Consider the following 22,779-nt stretch of genomic DNA (forward strand, 5'->3'; position numbering starts at 1 on the left):
ATATAACACCCTATCACACCCTATCATCCAGTAGTGGTCTTTAAGTATTGTTTTGTTTGCTTTACTGATGAGCTCATCACTTCTATTTATAGTTTTCCTTGTTAGTTTTACAAATTTACTTGAGGATTTTGGGGTTTTGAGTCTTGACTTATTTTAATATTTTTGCAATTTGGGATTTACCATGCAGTGCACTTATCTATGTTCATGTTTTTCAGCTTTTCATATCAATGAAGTTCTTAATTTTTGAATTTTTATAGTTACTTATCAGCCCCCATTTTCTGAGATAGTCTGTTTCAGCTCTTATAATTCCATTTTTAAACAGTTGGATTTTTGTTGTTGTTCTGTTGCAGTTTTCTTTCTTTTGTTTGCCAGTTTAATCTACTCCACCTGTTCATGCCTGTCACACTAATCATGTTATTAAGTTAACTTGCTTATGTTAATTAGTTAAGAGCTGTGCAATCCCGTTTATACTTGTCAGTTTACCCTTTACTGGTTAATAATGGGTTCCATGCCATGATTTGAATGCTTTGCCACACCAGGTCTTTATATGTCAATGTTTGCCACATTGCTCCATGCCCGTTTGGACAACTTTTTTAAGCCTTCAAGATGGCTGTGTGGATAACTGCTGTGGCTTCCGAACTGCTGTTCTTCTTCATGATTTTGTTTGTGTTTTCACTCCTCTGGACATAATCCAGTACAGTGATGATGAACTGCTGGAATTGTCGAAAAACACAAACAAAATCCCAACCTAAACTGCAACTTTTCAAAGTGAATCCTAACATCTCCCATCCGAGGAGGAAGAAACAGAGAAGGCAATGCAAACAGAAGAGAGTTAAGCATGGCGGGCAGCGGACCGGGCAAAAGGCTAAGGGTTGGGCATACACTGTCTGATTTTTTGCCCTTTTTCAGGCTGATTCTCCAGTCGTGCAGGAATTTCTTGGATCGGGCAGTTTCAGCCTCATTGTGGGTCCTGCGTCCTGCAGTATATAGGTGGTAACTAAGGGAGATTAGCCTCTCACAACCATGTTCCTATCAGGAATCAGTTAAGTCGAGAGAAAATCAAACCTGTTGAAATTCAGTCGGCCCTCGTGAGGTATTTGAGAGCAAATCTTGCTGTCAAAGCAGACATACAAGCGTCTACTAGTCATTTTACGTAAACACTGTGCACTGCGCATGTGCAAACAAGGGAATTTTTCTTCTCCTTTTGGCTTCCAGACTGACAAGTCTGACTAGCATCATCTCTAGGCGTTGAGTCGGACGTTCGATTTTTGGATGTATGGTGTGTGCAGTTAGATCATATCAGAGCATAAGGTCATATAGTGTAAGGAAATACATTGTGAGCTGTGAACTTTTAAACCCTGTGGTTTTGTCGTACAGTTTGAGCTGTAGCTGAGTACATAGATTGAATCATTGTACAGTGTATGCCCGCCCTAACCCATAAAGACCAGCTCTTCCCAGTCTCTTCCTATTGTTAGATCCCTAACCAACAAAGTGGATAAAATCAGACTAAGGATCATTTCATGTAAGATTTACATCTGTATGGCAATCTTCATGTAGACCTGATTGGACAGTAGAATTTCAGAAGCCATGGTAGCAGTTGTGGGCTGCGCTTTGTTTTGGACTAACAACTATAGCTCCAGGGAAGACCAAAGGCAGATGTTCAGCACTACACTTTCACAACTTAAAGCAACATCTGGCAGTGAGGAGCAGAGCATTGAAACTGTTTAGAGAAATAAGCTCTGTTATCATCACTGCAGTCTGCGTACCACATACCACCATACATTCCATCCCCATGTGGAATTAAAGGCTGTGCTCCCCACGTTACACTAATTGATATTTTTTTCCTGCTATAGACTATAATATAAAAGATTGTCTACTGCAACATTATATCAAGCATATAAGACTGCAGCATCTCCTACACTGGAATATCAGATCGTGTCTATATGGACCTGACTCCAGTCTACAATGTCTGATCTGTAGAACCAAAGCTTTCATCGAACCATTCAGGTTCGCACTGAAGGGACCTGCTAAGCCTAACGGGAGAGAACTAAAAAGAGCATATACAGCAGGCAATGTCCAGGTATAAGCAGTGCATCAAGGAGCCCTTCCAACAATGACAACTCCTACAGAAAGCAGATAGGCATGAGGTTCATCATAGATTTGAGGCGGAGTGACCAGCCACTCAGCCATACTCAGGCTCTTTTTGACACCTTAAACAGTTTATTTGCTTGTCTTGACACTCCTAGCAGTGGAAGGACTCCTAGCAGTAGAAGTAACTAGAAGGGAGTTAGGTGAAAGGAGACTGGTACAAGGGGGCAACAGAGAGTAACTCAAAAAAGCAACTTTGCTTTAATCTTACACAAAATGGAAAAGAAACCATTGACCAACAAAACAGAATGACATACATAAATAACTAAATATATATATATATATATATATATATATATATATATATATATATATATATATATATATATATATATATATATATATATATATATATATATATATATATATATATATATATATATATATATATATATATATATATATATATATATATATATATATATATATATATATATATATATTGTTAAGAGTTGTAACAATACACATTGAATTTATTAGCATTCTTTTTAAAATGTAATGGATTATAAAATTCCACATCAAGTAGAAATTAAGGTAAAAAATGCCGGAAAGGAGGCCATTTAGGAATAAGGCTTATGAATAGGACCTAATACTTCCTATGCAAACTAGAACATATTGATTCTTATACTATTAAAGAGAGACAACAAGCAACATGCATCTTACAGGTCAGTCTTCACTCATTCTTGTCTGGATGAATACTGAAGCTTTCTCTGGTGTCTCAAACATATCCTTGTTGTTATTAATCTTGATCTGAAGTGTAGCAAAGAAATAAGAAGAAAAATCAACCCTCTCTTTCAAAGATACATTTTTACCCCTTGGAAGGCCTTCCTCTTGTTACTGACATGGTGAGAATAGTCTGGAAGAATCATAGAACTTGCTTCTTACCATGTGTACCATAAAGAATAGATTATGAACAGTTTAGTTTGTGCCCTCAAGTCGTTTGCCCATAGGAAGAGGTTACTTGGATATAACCTAACGGAATATCTTCAGAACAGCTCCAAATGACACAAAACTCATTTGAGTGAGTAGAACATATGTAATGACGTAAAATCAAGGGCCTATTGTAAAAAAAAAAACAGCGTTTCCCTTTAAGAGTCTTGCTCAGGGACCCAGAGTGGCAGTCCATGGGAGTGGGGCTTGAACTCTAAACCTCTGGGATCCACCCGCAGCACCCTAAACACTAGGCCAAAACCCCCCCCTTTGCCATCTTCTTCTGCAGCCATGCTTCTCCAAATCCTTGTACTGAAATATTTGTATGTTCCCCTATAGTTGCAGTCTGAGTACTGGATGTATCACAGGCACTCCCCAGGGCTCCAATTTAGGCCTCAGTCTACTCAATGTAGTAGCTCATACAGTCCAGTCTCTTCCATTACCTCCACTTTGGCCAGTCGTCATTTTGCGTTGATGAGCTTATTGCTCAAATACCTTGTATCAATAGATTACTTTAAGCAATATGAACAAGTTTAATTTCTTTAATTGTCACAACCAATGCTGTTGAATATGTCCATCCCTTTATGACAATAATTACCATGATGCATCATGACATAAAGCTGAAATCAACTAAAAGTTTAGTGTCTACCAAGGGCCCCACTGTTCTCAGTAGAACAGACAACCTTAAGATTTTCTTCTTGGTTATACAATCTACAAATCTGCAGCAACTGCATGATGCTAGCATGTCGGTAGTGATAAAAACAAATAGTTTGTTTCCAGCATCTTGTTCATTCTTGACTGAATGGAATTAAGGTAACCTGCACCTAGCAAAGTGTCCCTAATAATGGGGCCAATCTTTTTTCCCAGTGTTAATTTTTTCTTTGTTACAAGGTTACGAAGTGACAAAGTAAAGTAAATAAAGGCCACTCAACATTTAACTGCCAAAACATTACAGTGATCTTTTGGTGTAGAGCCAGAATACTTACAAGCCAACCAGTCTGTAACTAATCAGAACCAACTGGTGGGTGTCTTGTACTGCGAGTAGAGCTGAGCTGCATAAAGAAAAAAAGTCTAATCGAACTGTAAAAGAGAAGATAAATTACTTTTTTAAACAGTGAGTAGGGAGTATACATTAGAGGAGAGATAGTGTTTAAAAATGTTGAGGATTTTTCAGGCCAAGGAAGAGGCTTCTGTGATGTGATTCATACCGCATGTCAAAAAGCAGCAGGGAGGAGACCTTATGAGAAGACAGGAAGAACAGAGTGGAGAAGGGGTGGAGTGGGGAAAGAAAAGCCGGCCCCTCTTACACCACCTCGACTCCTTGGCACTGAGTGTCAGCAAAAAACCTCTAATGTGATCAAGATGCAAGTTTTCCATGGACGCCTCGCTGCTCCCTGGCTTTCCATTTGCCTTTGGCTGCTTCAGCACTTGTCCAGCAATCCAAGGACGAGGGTGGTGACTGGACTCTCCAAGATCGCTCTTACTTTTTCCAACTAAGGACTGGATTTAGAGTGCGCTTTCATATATCATGTCCCTTGGAGAGAGTTGGATTAATATTTCCTGAAAAGTGGAGGAATTTCATCTTGCAAATGAATGAAAAGGAAGCCAATGGATCTCTCTGGATAACTGTTAAAACTTGTTTTTTGGAATATACATGCATCTGCCAGAAAGGAAAAACAATCCAGATACTAGATTTTGTTGTAGGATGCTGTGTCATGTTTGGAGAATCTACAAGAAGTCAATCTGAGTATCTAACTTCATAGGGGATTGACGATTGAATGTCAGTGGTTGGTTTAATGGGAATCAAGAGTGTGTAAATGATTTATATAAAAGATTTCTGTTTATACTCTAAACAAAAATTACATTAAGCTTTATGCCAAATGTGGTAAAAAGCTGATAATTCCCAGGTTATTTGTTGAAATAGTAACTTTAAAAAAATGTATGACTTTTTTCTGATTCTGAAAAAAATATCATTCAGTTATAATTCTGATTCATTTTCTTAACATTTTTACCTTTTGGAAGTCAGTTTAACAGTCACATTTACATACTTTACCTAGTGTAAGCTACAGCTAAAGTAATATATTCTGAAGTATATTTTTAACAAAAGCAATAAGCTTACATAAAATCATGTATTCTGTTAGCATTGTGAGTGTTACTGGGTGATGAAATTCAGCTGATTGTCAGATGTTGTATTTTCCTTCATCTATGTAATATCCTTTTGTCAGTAGGGGATATGACAGCTCTGGTGTCAACATCCTAAAAGCAGAGAAACACTTTAGAATCTTTGCTTTGTCAGCTTTATCTGCTATAAAAATTTCAAAGCAAAAACATCAGTTTTGTCTCAGTGTAGCTGACTGTAGCGGGCAAGCTGCAGAGTGAAAATGGTAATGACATTGTTTTAAAAACATTTTGGTTTCCACCGTATGATCATCATAAAGAGGCTCCTTGACGTATTATATTGGTCCAGTTTATTTCCCCTGTTACTTTGAATGCAGAGCAGTTGCAATCCTCGAACTTTCACCCACTGCTTCCTGTTAACTTGAGAAGCAGGACTTGATTTACCGTACTGTCATCTGGACATTCAGTTTCTGTAAACCTATAACTAGTGAGCACTTGATGTTTGTTACTCCCATTTCTCCTCTCAATTACAGCGGATCTGTTTATCTAATTTTGCCAGCAGCCCTATGGGATAATACTTTGCCTTTCATCATGGCTGTTGCTATTCGGAAAAGAAGTTGGGAGGAACATGTGACTCACCCGTCGGGTTTACAATATAGCTATGATGATCTGGATCTGGTTTGCTGTCATGGAGTTGACAGCGAGGGTCTTTGGTTGGACTCTGAGGCTTTAAAACAGGGCCGGCGGACGAGATGTGTCTCTATGCCAGAGGGCTGCCAGCTGCCTTCAGATGACTCAGGTCAGACGCCTTTGGATGAGTCCTTTGCTGTTAAAGATGTCAATGAATCAGCTAAAAACAATGAAGATTCTCTGTTAAAATTTCAGGAGTCAGTTCTCGAGTTGGTTGCTCCTGAACTTCCAAAGAGGAATTTCAAATCAGCACAAATCTCTGCCCCCAATACTGGGATTTCTTCAGTCTTCTATTGTTACTCAAACAGTACAATTTCTAGTGTTAATACTTATTTTGCAACTGATAATCAGACTATGAAAACTTTCTACAATAAAGGGGTAATTGGCACAGAATGTAGACAGGATTGCATCTTCAGTGGTGATGTCTTAAACAGCCTTAAAGAGAAACAATACATTTCTATCCCTTCAAACAAGGGGCCTCCATGTTCTGAATCTGCTGATGAGCAGCCTGGCAAACTTCCAACTCATCAGCAGACAAAGGAGAGCCACACTGAGAGTTACAGCAGATCTCCTGAAATCTCTGAGGTCACACTGAACCGTGGCACTGCCACCGAACAGGAACCTCAAAGCGACTGTGCAGATGTTGAAGGAACTATTTCCACCTCCGACCAAGCTTGTGGAAGGGAACTGTACTTTACGCACCAAAATCCCATGGAGGGTGGTAATGAACTGTCACTGCCTAACAAGTCTTTGGAACAATTTTTGACTTTTACAATAGAGGAAAAATGTGACAATGGATTTACCCAAAGCCAGAGCACAGATTTTATTCACAAGTCGGGTGGACAAAATGAACTGGAAACTAAAAGTGATAATGAAGGCCTCAATAATTTAAGAACTGTTCAAGGCGAGCCAGACTATTCTAACTGTGCTGATGACTTAGATCAGGCTGATGACTGTGAAATCTATAAGGACATGGTGAACCTTCCCACATCAGCCCAACAGGAACTTCAGACCCACTGCCCAGAAGTTGAACGGATTATCTCCACCTCTGACCAAGCTGCTGTAGAAGGCCCTATTTTTGTGCTTCAAAATTCAGCTGATACAACAGAAGAAAATACATCAGTAAAGCAACCGATTGTGACACTTTCATTAGATCCACAGTATGACAAAACATCTAGTCAAAGCTGGAGCACCGTTCCTTCTCGCAGACTGGATGGACTGAATGACTCAGAAATTTTAAATGAAAATCCAGGACACCCTCATCACTCAAGAAATATTCAAGTGGACCAGGGTTCTTATAACTGTGCTGTGGCTTTAGATCACTGTAATGATTGTGAAACACTTAACCAGACACTGGTTGAGCCACATAATGTTGCAGCAACAGACGAGAGCTGTCCTCATGTGGAGGAAAGTGCAGAAAAAGAAGAGCCTCCTGACACATATCAGAATAAAGTCATAAATCAGTATTTGACGTTGATCAAAACTGCTGAACAGCAGAGTACTGGAAATATAGAAAGAGAGTCAGTACTAAAAAGTTCTATTTGGTGTGCAGATCATCAGAATGTGAAAACCTCCTTAAGTAGGTCAGTGGATGTCATAGTTCAGAACCCATTACCGAAAGAGTGGACTGTTTGCAAGGATGAAGACGTACCTCTCAATGTTGAAAATAACTCTTCAAAGCATGTCGCCATTCCAGAGATCCGCCTGGTTAAAGCAGATGACAACTCTTTGGTAAAAGCTACAGAGCAAGCTGTGGTTGATATTATTGAAAATCCAGTTTATAACATCCATCTGGATAATGAATACAAGACTACTGAGCAACAGATGAACCCTCCCTTCCTCTCTAAAGAGGTCAGTGAGTTGCTCCATGGCAACCAAACCTCTTGCCTGAGTGAATCACCTTGCTCTGAAGTGGCAGATGGTCACAACGAACATCACAGCCCAGGAAACACACTTTCTGCAATGGGGGAGCTGGATAAGGCTATATTCTCAGCTGTTTCAAGAGACAAGCAACTGTCCAGTTCAGATATTGAAGGAACACATGAGACAGAAAATCAGAAGGAAGACAGTGTGGTCAAGGTACGGATGAGAAGGGTAAGTGCAATAAATCTTGGTTCTAAGAGCATATCTGTTAAGAACGTAAGTAGTCCATACAGGCAATATAAGTCTAACAAATAACTTTTCCCTAAGAATTCCCTAAGAATTACTTCACCATCACAGTGTGAGGGGTTTTGTAAAATGTTTTAATGTTCCTCAACCCTTGGTTACAAAATAAGGTCCTATAAAGACGTGGAGGCTGGATTAGCAGAGGGAGTATTAAGTTTGTGCAATTTGTGAGATATTTTCTTTTCTTTTTTTGAAGCGAACCCTGCACATTTTTCTGCTTACACTTTAATAGTTGCATGCTCATTGCAATAGTATAATGAAAAGAAATATTGCTTTTTAGACTCTGAATTCCTGGAAAAAAGGAGCGGTCAGAGAATTTCTTAATCAACTGTAATATTGTATTTAAAATAGCAGGAAGATGTAATCTTGGGGTTCAAACTTAGCAATACCTTTAAAAGAGCAAGTTTAAGATTATGAGAGGAACAATTCATATGCAGCATTTTCTGTGTTTCATGTTAAACTCTGACAACTTAGCTGAAAATTCCTTAAACATTATAGACGTAACTTAGTACCTTTAAAAATTATTTGCAATTGACACATAATAGCTAGACGTCACTGTATTTTTTTTTTATCTCACACACAAAGTAGCACAGATAATTGTGAATTGTAAGGAAAATGAAACAGTTTTCAGAGCTTAAGATTAGCATTGTGTGTTTAGGATGCACCTGTGGAAGGTACTGGATTAAGAGTTAAACCAAAGCCCAAATATGAGTCAGTTTAAAAACAGATACAAAACACTGGAGGAGAATATAATATAGTGTAAAATTATCAATGGGGAATTAATTCTAGGGAAGTTGCTTTTGCACATTTTGGTTGTATTGTAAGCAAATATAATATTTCATTTTGGACCTTCAACGCAAATGAATAAGATTGTCAAAGTTACTCATTCTAATTAGATTAATTTGATTTAATGCAATCAATTCAACGGAGGAAAAAAACATTTGAGTTTTACTTCCACATACTGCTTTTTTTCTACATTTCCTTTCTATATTTGTGGAGAAATCTATTTTATTTGATTTAAAATGTTGCTGCAAATTTGAAATATATAAATGAACAAAGAAGGAAGTCTTGGAGTCTCTGCTAAGACTGCTGCCCCACCCTCCTAGATAAAGTGGAAGTTGACGAGTAAAAGTACGAGTAAACCAATAAAAATAGAAATTTCTGTCTAATCACTTGGTATGAATCCTGTGAAGTTCTACTTTATTCATTTTAGTTAATTATACCAGTTCAGTCAGACTAGATAGTTATAGTCTGTAAGCATCTACAAGTTCACAAGGGAATTTATGCATGGACTTTTAGTAGCTCAAACTAATAGTTTAATATGCCTTCATCTAACAGGGATGTCAAACTCAAGTCCTCTAGGGCCAGTACCCGGCCACGTTTAGATATCTCCCTAAGCCAACACCTGAATCAAATAGCAAGATTGCCTCCTTAGTTTAATTCAAAAAAGGACCTAAATATTTGATTTAGGGCTGTTAGAGCAGAGCACAGAACCTAAGACTGGATTCATCTATGATATTTTCTGGACATCCTAGATGGTGAATATCAGTACCCATCTCAAGTCAGTCAGAACCTCCATCAGGTTTCCTTCATGTTTGCACTGTATTTACCTCAGTCAATTTTCTGGACACCCCTGAATATCTTGCTTGTCTCTACAGAATCAAAGCATCCTGCTAATATAATGGCATACCTTTGCTGTCTCTCCAAAATGTATTTTGAAATTGCTGAGCTATAGCTGTACTTTGAGAACATTCTGCATCTTACGGAGTGGATCTTTTCATCTGTTTTTGTTTTCCAAACAAAAACAAGGCTTTGTTGGGCTACTGTATACAACCTCAAACTCAACGCTATTCCTGACATTTTGAATTGAAAAAGCTTCCTGGATGGGGAGCAAAACATCTTCAAACTTGGAAACCTAGTCCAGTGGATTGTTTTTGATTTTTTTGAAAAAGGAAAATAGTTCAAAGTGTTAATAAAAACTTTTATAAGGTACTATAGAAGTGGGAAAAGTAGCCTGTGAAGTACTGTGTATGTCCATGATTTGTACTTTGCAACAATGGGGTATGACTTTCTTAGAAATTTTAAACAATATCTTAAAGGTATAGTGGAGGATGTTCTTTTACTGGGTGGATCATCATAATAGGTGGTCCTCCTAATTGTCAATCATTCCAGTGATATGTTTACGTAAGGCCGTCCTGTGTGCTCGTCCCCATTTTTGCTTAACGGTGATGAGTCTGACATAGTGGAAAAATTGCAAATCTTCTTTTGGAAACTAAGGTTGTATGAGTGATGCAAACAGCAACTTTTAAACAGAGTGTGCACAAGGAGAAATGGGCTTGTGCACGCTGTCACAAGCGTTTAATAGGCGTTCCCTCTCAGGAGGGGGTTGCATATACAAGGGTTGCATATGCATATTTCATTAAAAATGGAGAGGGTGGGTCTTTTCAAAAATTCATGAAAATCTTCCACTAAATCTTTAATGTCTTTATTTCTGATACTATGATTTTTTTTTATTATTATTATTATTTATAAGAATTTTACTGCCTTTTCACCCCTTTAATGTTTTGGTTTAAAAAAAACAACTTAAAAACTGATCAGAGATGTATATTAAAGATTTAAAATGCCAAAGCTAAAATACTTTATTATAATATCCATCCAACATTGTGTAATAACTTTTCTCATCATATCAAGGAAATTTAGTCAGAGGTAATGAAAATATGTAAGCTTAAAAAATAAACATTGGTTTTCCTACAGTTAGTAATGGACAATATCTAGTTTAAGAAGGCAAAATCGAAAGAGTGACAACATTTTTTTCTATGTAAATATTTCTTAAAGGCTGCAAGAAGCTGGAAGGATCTCCTGTGCTCACGGATGATGTAGTCCTCAGTCCACCATCTGGGTGTTGCAGGTTCAGCTTATAAAATAAAGCCATCTGGTTTTCAAAATGGCTTGAGATTAAACTGATATTGGCTTTTGTTTCTGTGTTTATTTGTTTTAGCAACAAGGCTTATCCTAGCCCTCAGGGCCAAAATGGCTCAACTGTCATTTATCTCAGACCAGATGACTTGGCAAACATCCCCCTGAGTGCTCTCTGTTACTTAGCCTTGCTGTTTACATTATAAAAAATGGGAGAAAGGAGAAATGTACAGAATCTGAAAGAAGGGGCGGGACAAAATCTTCTGATAACATCCAAACGCTGCTTTAGATACATCTGAATTTCTCCTGTTCACTTTTCCCTTGCACTGCATTTTGGTGGTTGTTATTGCCATCCTGGGACGGATACTTTTGTTCATTCACACAGGCCTCGTAAAGATGTCATTGTTTTACTGTGGTACAATGTTTCATTGTGATACTTTGCCAAGGACACTGAGTGTAGTAATGTGAAATCCCTTTAGCTAGGAATGCTGCTGAATGCATCAGTGTGGTGCCATTATGTGACCTGATTATTTGCACCCTTTGGAAACCCACTAAAAACATGTTTTTTTTAATTGGGCACCAACAGCAAAATAAATTCATGTGATGTGTTCAGAAGGGTCGAGGAAAAGCGCAAAGCTACAGCCAGGAACAATCAGCCCCACACATTAACATTGCCCGCATTTCATAGCCAGTTAATGTTGTCATCCATACACACCCAGTTTTAACACTGATCTCAGAAGACTGAGCCAAAGTTACCACTACAGGGGATGTTTTCATTTTCAACGGATGTTTCAATTAAATGAATAAAAACCTTACTTTATCCCAAATAACACAATTAGTTTTGCAGGAAACGGTCACAACATAAGAAGCAGACCTACTGCTGCAAGTTTAATGCACATATAATCAAAAGCTGTGTTTGTGTCATAAATTGTGCCTTGTTAAATATTTACAGGGGTCTGTCATGCCGATTAGGCCAGCTATTAAATTTGTTAAGGGTAGTTTGAGATCTCCAGACTCAATTGTACGCCCAGAAATATAATAAGAGATGAGTAGAAAATATATTTGAAAAACTACAGGAGGAGAATTTTTCAAGTGTGCAGTGTTTATTGCTTTTAAAATTCCATAAGAATGGTATTAAGTAGATAGTAGGGCTGTTCAGCTTGTCTTACTGAAGTGAAACCACCTGAGGTCAGTGTGACTCTTGTTATACAAGGATTAATTAGGCGAGGAATGCAGATATGTTGAATATCAGAAATGCTTTAAGGACTGTTGCAGATCGTTGAGAGATTTTTATCTAGGTATGCAAAATACCTTAAATATTTTTCTAACAGATTGGTTTCTTTATTTAGCGTGAACATGCTCGTTTGGATTCCATGGTGCTGTTGCTAATGAAGCTGGATCAGCTGGACCAGGAAATTGAGAATGCCCTCAGCACCACCTCCTCCATGACCAGTTCCCCTACTCCTAATCGCCGTCATCACCTGGTGCGTCAATTTACTCAACTTAGTTCTTACTATTTCTTCTTAAAACGTATTTAGTTAATTAGGGGAGAACACAGACACAGAAGTTTACAATGTATGTAATATCGTTCCAGAGATTGGTTTATGAATTTATTGTTGAGACCCTATAAATGCATTCTTTCTAAGACAGTATATATATATATATATATATATATATATATATATATATATATATATATATATATATATATATATATATATATATATATATATATATTAATTTATTTATTTATTTAGACATAGTTTTAAAATTGCACAGTTATGAGCAAATATTTAATTTATACCAGATAGCTGACATGTTTAGTACTCACTGTAGTACCCAAATGTAAGTGGGCATCCAAAATGTATAAATTCTTTAGAAAGAAGAATTTGCTTTAGTTATACATTGAGTTAAAGTTTGTTGGAAGAAACAGACACCCTTGTGCATATAAATGCTCTTACTGCAACAGCATAATCTTTAATTACAAAAAAAAACACTAGTGCACAACTGGTGAAAAAACTATCCTTAAGAACAAATATATCTAAAACCATACAGTTGAACAGAGCTGATATTCCACATTAATAACCCGTGACTTCATCCATACACTAATATGACCATACAAATAGGGTTGTTTCTTTTAGTATCTGGTCACACAACTGCAATATTAAAAATTTTCAAAAATAATAGAATTATCAAACAGAATATACAAAACCCTGCAGTTTGTGAAACTCTAGGAGGACTATAGTCGGAGCCTTGTGTTTTGGTCATATAGTAAAATTGAGCTTCTTTAAACCCTAGTGTTTGACATTACCGTAGACATGGGATCTTCAATAATATTTTGTCTCTATCAGTCCCACAAGCTTTATGAGATTGTATGGCATAATACACTCTTAAAATACCATAAGATCTAAAAAAAACACTCTGATTGGCACAACTAGGAGACAGACAAAACTGAACTGCTAAATCAGCATAGGCATTGTTTACGAATGCAAAATCAGCTTTCTTACCATCTCACTACTTAACTAAATTCTCTAAAAAAATTAGGGAGAGAGCTGAAGACACAGGGTATAGAAGAGATACCATTACTACAGATTATCTAGGCAGATTGTGAGGATTAGCCAACAATCCTTTTAATGTGGAAAATGGCGAAAGACAAAATTCTGTCCTTTATCTAAAATGCAGATATTAAAGATTTTGACAGGAGGGGCCGCCAGTAAGTATGCAAAATGCAATTACTTCTAAACATGGAATTTTTAACTACTAAATAACTTTGAGGATTAGGATGTTTGATTTTTTTCTGTGTGACATTATGCTACAATAAAATGAAGGACCTCATCAGAGAGGTGGTCATTGATATAGCCAGCAATTTATGCCTCAAATAAGAAGCAAAAAATTAAGCTCTCTTTTCAATATCATATTCCAAGCATAAGTTTGTGTTTCATTTGTTTGCAGGTGACCAATAAAGAGCAAACACCGGCAGCATTGCTGACACTCCCACTTCCAAATGAGACCACTGCCTTCTCATCAAGATCTGCAAAAATCTGCAAACCTAAAAGTGGCGTAAGTCATGGGGTCAGCATCTTTGCAGAGCCTGTTATACAAATTTGGTGACATGTTTTTTTGTGCATTATTAAATTATGTAATTCACATTCACAAAAGCATTAAATAAGTTGGTAAACAGTTACAGTTTGATTCTTTTGCACATTTTTTTTTTTTTTCATGTGCCTAGCCATGGTCATTCTTGGCTTGTAGAGCGGGCTTTACTTCACTTTACAGTATCAGTAAGATTATCAGAATAATTGTTTTACAAGATGTTTGTTAGTAATAGCTTACTGACTTTGCTCCTACAGCCTCAGAATCGTGTTTATATTAAGATTTAGTTTTATACTTTTTCAAACATAAAGGCAGCTTAATCTGCACACAATGTGTTTTTGATGACTAGACAGTAAAGAAATTATATTCCCTTCTATAACAAGAATGTAAAACATTGTTTGAAAAATTAAAGTTCAAAGAACACCCAAATTAAGACATTTAATGTAATCAAGTGCTACTAAAAACATGGCTGGAGGATATTTACTGAGCTAATTTTCAATGTCCTTATTGTCCATATTTACCATATTCATGTCCTATATCAATATGGTAAATATATACTAAAAAACAGGATTAGAAGGAAGCAAAGAGATGACTCACAAGTTTTCTGTTTAGATACAAGTTAATGGATAGTTTTGCAAGGTGGTGTTTAAAAAGGATCTATTTATTGGGATAAACTGGTTATTTATTGTGGCATTTAGTGTGTTATATATATCAAGTGAAAAAAAAGAAAGAGCAAGACAGTTGAAAGGAGAAAGATATTGACTTGGTAAGCTATTTGACTTAGTTATGAAGATCTATGATTGATCTAGAGATTTGTAAAGACGCTCCTCCTTGACAGTGTCTACATTCTTAGAATATTTGTTAACATAGAGGATACCACACGTCTTGCTCATGTCATTTATCACCCTTGATAACGTGATAGTCAGTAAATTGTTTGAATAGTATATATCATAATTACTGTTATAGAAACATTTCCTCAAGGGACACATGTTCCAACAGTTCTCACTAAGCCCTATAGGTAGCTGTTTTCGCACTCGGCTGGTGTTCACCAATCAGGAAGCTAGTAATCTGATTTGCAATACTGCGGTGAATTGAAATTATATCTGTCCAAAAGCATTGCAAATTGGAAGTCTTTTTAACAGTGCATATTATGTATTCTGATAAAACTTAGATGGAAAATTCATTTACATATTTTGTATGTTTTCTGGAAAATCTAACTTGAGGGTAGCTATTTGGTTTGAATACTATTGTAATATTTCTGCATACAGCATTAACTTATAAAACATTGTATTTTGCTATTTATCTTTCTGAGATATTATGCATTATAGATTATTTAAAAAAACAAATGCACTAATCTAACTGGTAAAATAGTAGCTAAGGAATCAGCCATTAAGAGCACATTATGCACCAAAACTGTTTCCCTTTTTTTTTCTTAAAGCTTAAATCTTCTAACACAAAACATGTTAAACCCTGCAGCAGATGAGCTACAGGAGCAGACCACCCTTTGTCCCATTCCTGTCAAATAAGGGTGAATTCTCCCTGCCGGTTCAGTCAAGGGATTAGTGAGAAAATACCAACCCGGAGTCCTTTTACATTTTCTTAGGCCTAGCAAAATAATGTTACAACAGTCACAGTCGACAATTTACAGTTACAACATTTATTTTAGGGACAGTACTGCTTAAATATTCCACTGATCAAGAGTAAGAAAAGCACAAAGGATAAAGTCTGTCTCAATGTTGCTACTTTGGGTTAAAATGTAGTTTTGTGCATGCAACCCTTATTTACCTCATGCAGCTTTTCAAACTATTTCATCTTCTGATTCAAGCTCTATCCTTCTTTCACATGATATCTTCCTGCTTTTGGTAAATATTCACACAAAGTTAAATATCCCTTGGCTTTAGATAAACTATGCAAAGATGGACAGTTGCCACTCTGCCAAGTGAAAATGCATTTTTATGATCCACTGTAGAAACCAGTTATGTTTTTAACAATGCTCGCAAGGTTTGATGGGAAAGCACCATACGAACAAGAAACTGAGGCTGTGGATGAGCCAGGGACCCTCATGTGTAGTGGTTCGACTCCTAGCTCTAAAGATGCCTTAGGCTACTGGTGGGGCCAAGGTCCTCAAGGCATTAAATGCTTTTTTGGTCCCCTTCACTTTTTTTCTGTCCAAAAACAATGTTGTGCTACATTACACCAACACACATTGAGCACTAGCACCTAACGGAAAACCAGAGCACAAGCTGAAGACCACTTCCCTGATTTAAGACTGCCTACAAGCTCCTGATTGACCCTCTTTTCTTGTATGATGGGCTGTCACTGCTGTCACTCCTGAGAAACTCACTCAAAAAAAAATCTGATGCGCCACTGAATCGGGTCTGTTATTGGATGGTCACAGTGTTGCTGAAGCCCAATGGGAAACTGTAATTACAACTGTAGGGTCACAAGCCTTTTTCTCTGCTTTCTGGTATGTTTTGGATTTTTGAGATCTTAAAATGTCTAGGAGTTACAGTCTTAGAGAAAAACATTGGTCTGCAAAATATGACAGTTGGTGAGGGAGTCTGCTACTGTAAATTAGGCATTTTTTCTTCTCATTGGGTCACGTATTCTAGAAGTTGTAATATCAGATGTATAGTATTCATTTACACAAATCTTTAAATTGGTATAATGTACGCACATATGATAAACACCACCAATAAACACCACAGTGAGTAATGCTTCCTAGCAACTTCAGCATATACCCATGTCTCATTCATTGCAGGGTTTGGGGAGGTTTAAAGGTAAAACTATATTTTGTATTTAGACTTGTTTCAAATTACCACATTTGGAAGCACCTGCTTTTCTACATGACCTAGAGTGGCACGTGTATTAATGTGAGTATTTCTTGGTGAAAAATTAGGAGGCATAAATCCTGTAAATCTGAGGAGGGTGCCAAACAGATGGCTTTTATATATAAAAGCAACATTGTCATAATAATTCCCAGGATATGTAGACAGCAATATCAGACATTGATGAATGCAAATTATTAGCTAAATAATACTGGACTTAAACTGAATGTGTTGCGACTGCAGTGGGGCACCGCATGGAACCCAGATCATTGAAATTCATTTGTACACTCGCATCAGCCATGGCACAGTGTGGTTATGGTTACTGAAGCTGTACAAATCAAGTGTTTCAGCTAGACTTTCAGAACAAAATCAACCCAAGCTAGCTTTACTAGCGAGACAAAAGAGGGAAAACAGAAACAGAGGTTCTATTGAACAATGAACGGTACTGTATGTTTTTGTGCACCAATAAGAAGTTTTACCTGACAACTATTGGAAAGAGACTGAATCCATTTCAACTTTTACTAATTTTTTTAAGCACCATTTCCACAGCTGTAACCACAGCAGAGAAAATCTGGTTGCAGAGTCCATTGTGAGTGACTTTCGGTAGCACTTCCATACCATGTTTAGTGTGAGCTTGGCGTAAAGGCAATTTTGGAGTGGATTGTTCTTTAAGGACCGCTTCAACTTTTACATTCTTAACATAAAACCATTATATGTTGCATAAGCAGGTCACATTATTGTTGCTGGTGTACTGATTAGAGAAATAATTTCTTAGATTACTTTATCCCTTAGTACCAACAGAGCACTATTTAAACAGGAAAGTCTCCCTCAATAATTTGCCCCACTACTCAGTAGACGTTGCAACCCTCTTCTAATGGCTGCTTCCAGCAGAATAATTCCAGCAGTATAATGAACCATGTCACTGTTTTTTTTCTCAGACTGGCGTCTTGATCGCAACAAAGTTCAATCTGTGCCAAAAGTCTTCATATTTAATTGGAATAAGGCATTTATGGATTATTATGTAAAAGGAGATTTACATGATACCAATAAAATCGCAGTAACTATCATGTCGGCATGGTCCAAAGTCTCTAAAGAAATGCTTCAACCACCTCGTTGAAAGGAAACAGCTCTAAAGGCATTAAGAGGTCCAACCCCTTAAGTTAGTCTCTCAGCTGTAGGAAAGACTCTTTACTCTTATGAGCTAACCAAGCAGAAGCTAAGAATCTATAATTAGCTGCTTGCAAAGATCTACCGCCTTTCACTCCTACAAAGGGGTCAGAAGGGGGAGTCGGGAAGGTGAAAAGCCCTTGCGGGGGGAACAATGGGGACACGCTTCAAGTGAGACACGTCTTTATGCTCCTTTGCTTGCTCATTTTATGATTAGTCAACACTCTGGTTCAAAAAGTAGTCCTAAAGTCTGCGAACATGGACTTTACCGGTCTGTATCTCACCATAGGAGAACAAGGAGAAGAACCATAAAAGTGAAAAAGGATGTTTCTGCCGCCAAGCAGTCCCCTTGTTAAATAGAGAAAGAAAGGCAATGTTTTGTTGACCAGAAATATACTGACTTAAATGACATTCCTCAACTGTCTTTGCATTATCATTTTGACTGTGACGTCTCTTCCTGGATCTTATTACTTTTTAGATGGAAGATAAGTGCATGATGTACAGCACATTTAACTGCAGCAAGCTACTTATGACTACATTTATTCAAGGAAACTCACTAAACTTTGGTAAAAACTATTTTCATTGTGCTTAATAGGAAGCTCTGGGGTGATTGATTAAAGCCAAACGTTGATGACTTTGTAAAAGGGTTTTGAGGTAGTAATTAGTTTCAAAGAGCTGTTGAGCCCAGAAAACCAGTGACGCACACTTAATCTATTCAGCTAGACAAAACAAATCTTCTAAATGATGTAAACACGAGACATACGTGAGTCGAGGAAAAGCACAAGTTGAGGTTAGAACCTTATTTCAGTCGCCTGACTGTTAAGGTTTACAAGATGATATGCTGAAGTTAAAAAGACATCATCTATAATTAGTTGAAATATTCAGAGGCAGGAGGATCTCTATGAAGAAAAACACTGCTTTGTTCAGAGTAAAGTGAAAGTCATAAACCTGGCAATTAGGATGTCACATTTTCCTCAAGGTTTGCTGGGTTGACTGTCTAACCTTTGTTTTCTTTCACCGTGAGAGTTATCTCATGTTATGGTGCTAAATAAACTGACCCTGTACACGTTCATTATTCTTTCAAATAAATTGGTCAGCATTCTAGCTTTTTAAAGTAAAGCAAGTTATTAAGCCATAATTGAAATGACTTCAGATATCAATCAACTATCAGTAGGTCTGATTCTTCTTTAGGTAGCTGCTGTAAATTTAGTTTTCATTGATCATGCTTATGTTATCCATACCACTTTCTGTTTTTATTGAGGAAGACCTACTAAATTTGATTGAAGTATAGTTTTTGTATGAAGTAGGATAACATGCTGAAGTAATGTGATGTACAAGTACATGAAACCGGAATATGGGAATCCACAAAATATAATAAACAGGATTACCTAATGGTACATTTTACAAGCAGTGGGTACAATTTGGTGCAATAGCAACAGATAACTTAGATATAAAGACAAAAAAAGACTTTGAAGTCTTAGAAGAATCTGTTAAATAACAAATGATTTTGGCATATGCTTATTAAGATAAAAATTGAGATGACTTTATCTATATTCACCCTGATCAGGGAGAACATAGATGGAAAATATTTATTAGGAATAATTTGCCTCCTGCTGTGGAAATGAGCAGGTTTAATTCAAAGGTCCCTATTCCACTGGGGAAAGTTCTGCGTTTGAAAGGAAGCTTTGTACATGTAGTAGAAACTAGAATTCTTCTACTTGGTGACGACATAGACAATTTATTTACTTTACTTGTAAATCTGTTTCCAAAAATCATATAAAACATTTAAAATGTAAATTTATTGCGCAAAGTAAACATACAATCTTTATGTTTTTTACTAAATATGTCTACAAGTTTGCACAAGATAATTATAAAATGATTGATAAAGAACAGCTATTTATGTATACTGTGTTATAGAGACATATGGCAATTTGGCTCGCTCACCATTTGAATTAAGTTTGACATTATATATAAAAAAATTTTTAGATTAGTTAGGAAAGCTAACATTGTTTATATATTTCGAAAATGCCAGAATAAAGGGAAAGAGAACTGACCACTTTCTTTAAATTCAGAAGGTTGTACACCTTATGAAATCTGCACCTTTTTGTTCTTCCACTCAGTCTTTAAATGACTTACAAAACTCCAGGCAATGATAATGTTATGGTTTTGCAAGATTCTGATTAGTTAAATCAAAACATTATTTAAATGAAGGCACATCTTTGGACATATTGTAAGGCAACACCTAAAAAAAAAACAGCTTTCTTGTGAAATATAACGGAAAATTCTGTAATACTCAGAAAAGATATCAGGAGTATAAGTGTTGACCCTAAACAACAGCTTGCGACAATCTGCTATGACTGGCTGTGTAGATTAGAACAACATAAATCAACTTAAAATATCTAATTTGCTTTGTATATGAACAACAAAGGTGAATTAACTATAAAATAAAGTATCAATGGAAGGTTCATACATGTTTTCCTACTACCTGCGGAACCGCTGCTTGTCTTTGTGTACTTTAATATTTATGTTTGCATAGGTTGGGTATCTGCTCACATGTTGATCACTCCTGTCATCATAGAAACCATTTTGTAAGTAATGGCTGGTAATTGGATTTCATTGACAGTCTCCTGTCACATAGTGACATGTTATGGTGTTAAATTACAAAAAATTTTTTATTGGAAAGGTAACAGATTTGAAGGAGAATTAATTTTCAAGAGCATGTTCTATGTTAACGTTGTTCACATCAGTCCATTCCTAGCATCTCACTAGCTGCAGTCTATTATGAGCCTTGGGCAGGTGGCTGTTGAAATTGCGTCTACAAGGGATTACATCTAGCGGATGTTGTGCCACAGCAGATCATTTTTTTCTTTCTGTTACCGGAACAGCTATATTTTTTTGTCAAGGCTCTTTTTGTTGGCAGTACTTTAGTGCTTAGTGCGGGTAGCAGGTGTCTTTTGCTCTTGTTTTTTGTACCACTGTTGCACAAACACATTTGAGGTTTACTTTAAAACACAGAATATTTAGCTTATGTCTGCACTTACAGTAAAGCTTATTTTCAGTCAAATCGTTTAATACAAATCTTTCAAAAGTGGCAATTGAAGTTCGAAATGTTTTGAAAGCATTTGTTGCAAGTCTCTATTTTTAGTGTCCTGCTCAGGATGTGTCAAGCAGCAGAGGCGGGCGGAGACTGTCGACCCCTGACCACCTTCCTCTGAGTGTTACAGTCGGAAACAACACATCGCTCACATACGGCATCGTCCTTTCTCATCAGCACAGCTTATGGAGAGAGAATCTCCCAAAGAACCCAGAGGAGCTGCTGAACAAAGCACATAGCTGAGTGTTAAATTTAGCACGTGGGTGTTTCTACGTGTCATGCATGTGTTGACGCTAAAGGTGCTGCTCTGCTCTGTACCAGCCTCTCCGTCTGCTGTAAACATGGCCTGGTGTTTTAATGCAGGTTCTGGCTGTATGCACATACAGTGCCTCGTAAAGGTACCGTACTCATGCTCAGTGAACATTTTGTTTTCTGCATTTTATCCCCTTTCTTTGCCACAAACATCAACGTTTGACTCTACCAATTTGGCAAATAGAGAGAAGACAAGAAGAGTTTGAAAATTAGCAGATAGATCAGGGAGAAAGTTTGGGAGAAATTATGAATAAAAGACGATTCCAAGCTTTATAGCTCTCATGCTGCCCCTAGCAATAGGAAAGAGAGCATGTCTTTGTTTAAAGCTTCAAATAAATGCATATTTAGGTGAAAGTAAATAAGCAGTTATTTTTTACAGATTTTTTTTCAACAGCAGAATAAGCATGATCTTGTTTTGACAACTACATGTGCTTCTTGTTGTTTTCCCAATTAATTATAAAATTCTGCATTTTGTTTTAAATGTCTGAATGCGTTAGCATCTCAGTTCCCCTCAGATCTATTTAGAGTTGTTTATCCACTCTGGGGTCCTCGGGTCTCCTTATCAACTTCTCCCTGTTCTTCCTAAAACAATACAAAAAAACCCAGACATGACCAAGTGTGTTAATTCCCTTAGAAAATTTTAAATACGGTCTTTGAATGAACCTTTTCTACTTAAGTTATAACAGCATTGGAAGGAATGTGGTCTCTTAAGTTAGTTAATGTTCGTAATCTTTAAACCTTTATGGCTCCAGTGTATTTTCTGTTTGGGCCTTCAAGATTCTCACTATGAGCAGCAGTTTGAGTGCTTATTGTTTTATTGTATTGTTTTGCTATACAAAAGCATTTGATTAAAGTCAGAGAAACAGCCCAAATACTAATGGTTTCCTTCGGCAACTGCAGAGATTGATTGTTTCACTGATGGAATCTCTTGTCATGACAGCTGTTAGTTGTGCTCTCCATAAACATGTGCATTATGGAAAAGTGGCAAGAGGTGTTCTTGAAAGGAAGCCTTCATAAATGTTGTATGGAGCAGGCCAAAAGCTATTTGAGGACGATGCAAACACATGAAAGAAGTCAGTCTGGTCGACATGAGACCACAGCTGACCTTTTTGGCCTACATTAAAACATCAGCGTGTAGAGGAAAAACTGACACTACATATCAAACTAATCATACCATCCCAATTATGATGCATGGTCAGAGCAGCATTATGCTGTGGGGAAGCTTTTCTATGTCATTTATGTCTTAATAAAGGGTATTTTTGTAATGCGGGTGTATGGTTGTGTTTGTGACTCAAAATTTAACCGCTCATCCAGTCT

The 22,779-nt window shown here is 36.9% G+C and overlaps 1 protein-coding gene across 2 annotated transcripts; it reads left to right on the forward strand.

Annotated features, from left to right (window-relative positions):
* Positions 1 to 4,332: 4,332 nt before the first annotated feature.
* Positions 4,333 to 14,150, forward strand: LOC119772588. Of its 2 annotated transcripts, XM_038269044.1 has the most exons (4): positions 4,333 to 5,995; positions 6,082 to 7,980; positions 12,318 to 12,452; positions 13,921 to 14,150. In XM_038269044.1, the coding sequence occupies exons 1-4, from the start codon at positions 5,987 to 5,989 to the stop codon at positions 14,077 to 14,079; spliced, it is 2,202 nt and encodes a 733-aa protein (XP_038124972.1). In that variant the 5' UTR covers positions 4,333 to 5,986; the 3' UTR covers positions 14,080 to 14,150. The 2 variants fall into 2 exon arrangements, with proteins under 2 accessions (XP_038124972.1, XP_038124971.1); XM_038269043.1 differs by having other exon boundaries at positions 4,333 to 7,980.
* Positions 14,151 to 22,779: the final 8,629 nt, after the last annotated feature.

Source organism: Cyprinodon tularosa, unplaced genomic scaffold (genome assembly GCF_016077235.1).
Source record: "Cyprinodon tularosa strain WSP-4 unplaced genomic scaffold, ASM1607723v1 ctg718, whole genome shotgun sequence".
In the NCBI taxonomy this organism is placed as follows: Eukaryota; Metazoa; Chordata; class Actinopteri; order Cyprinodontiformes; family Cyprinodontidae; genus Cyprinodon; species Cyprinodon tularosa.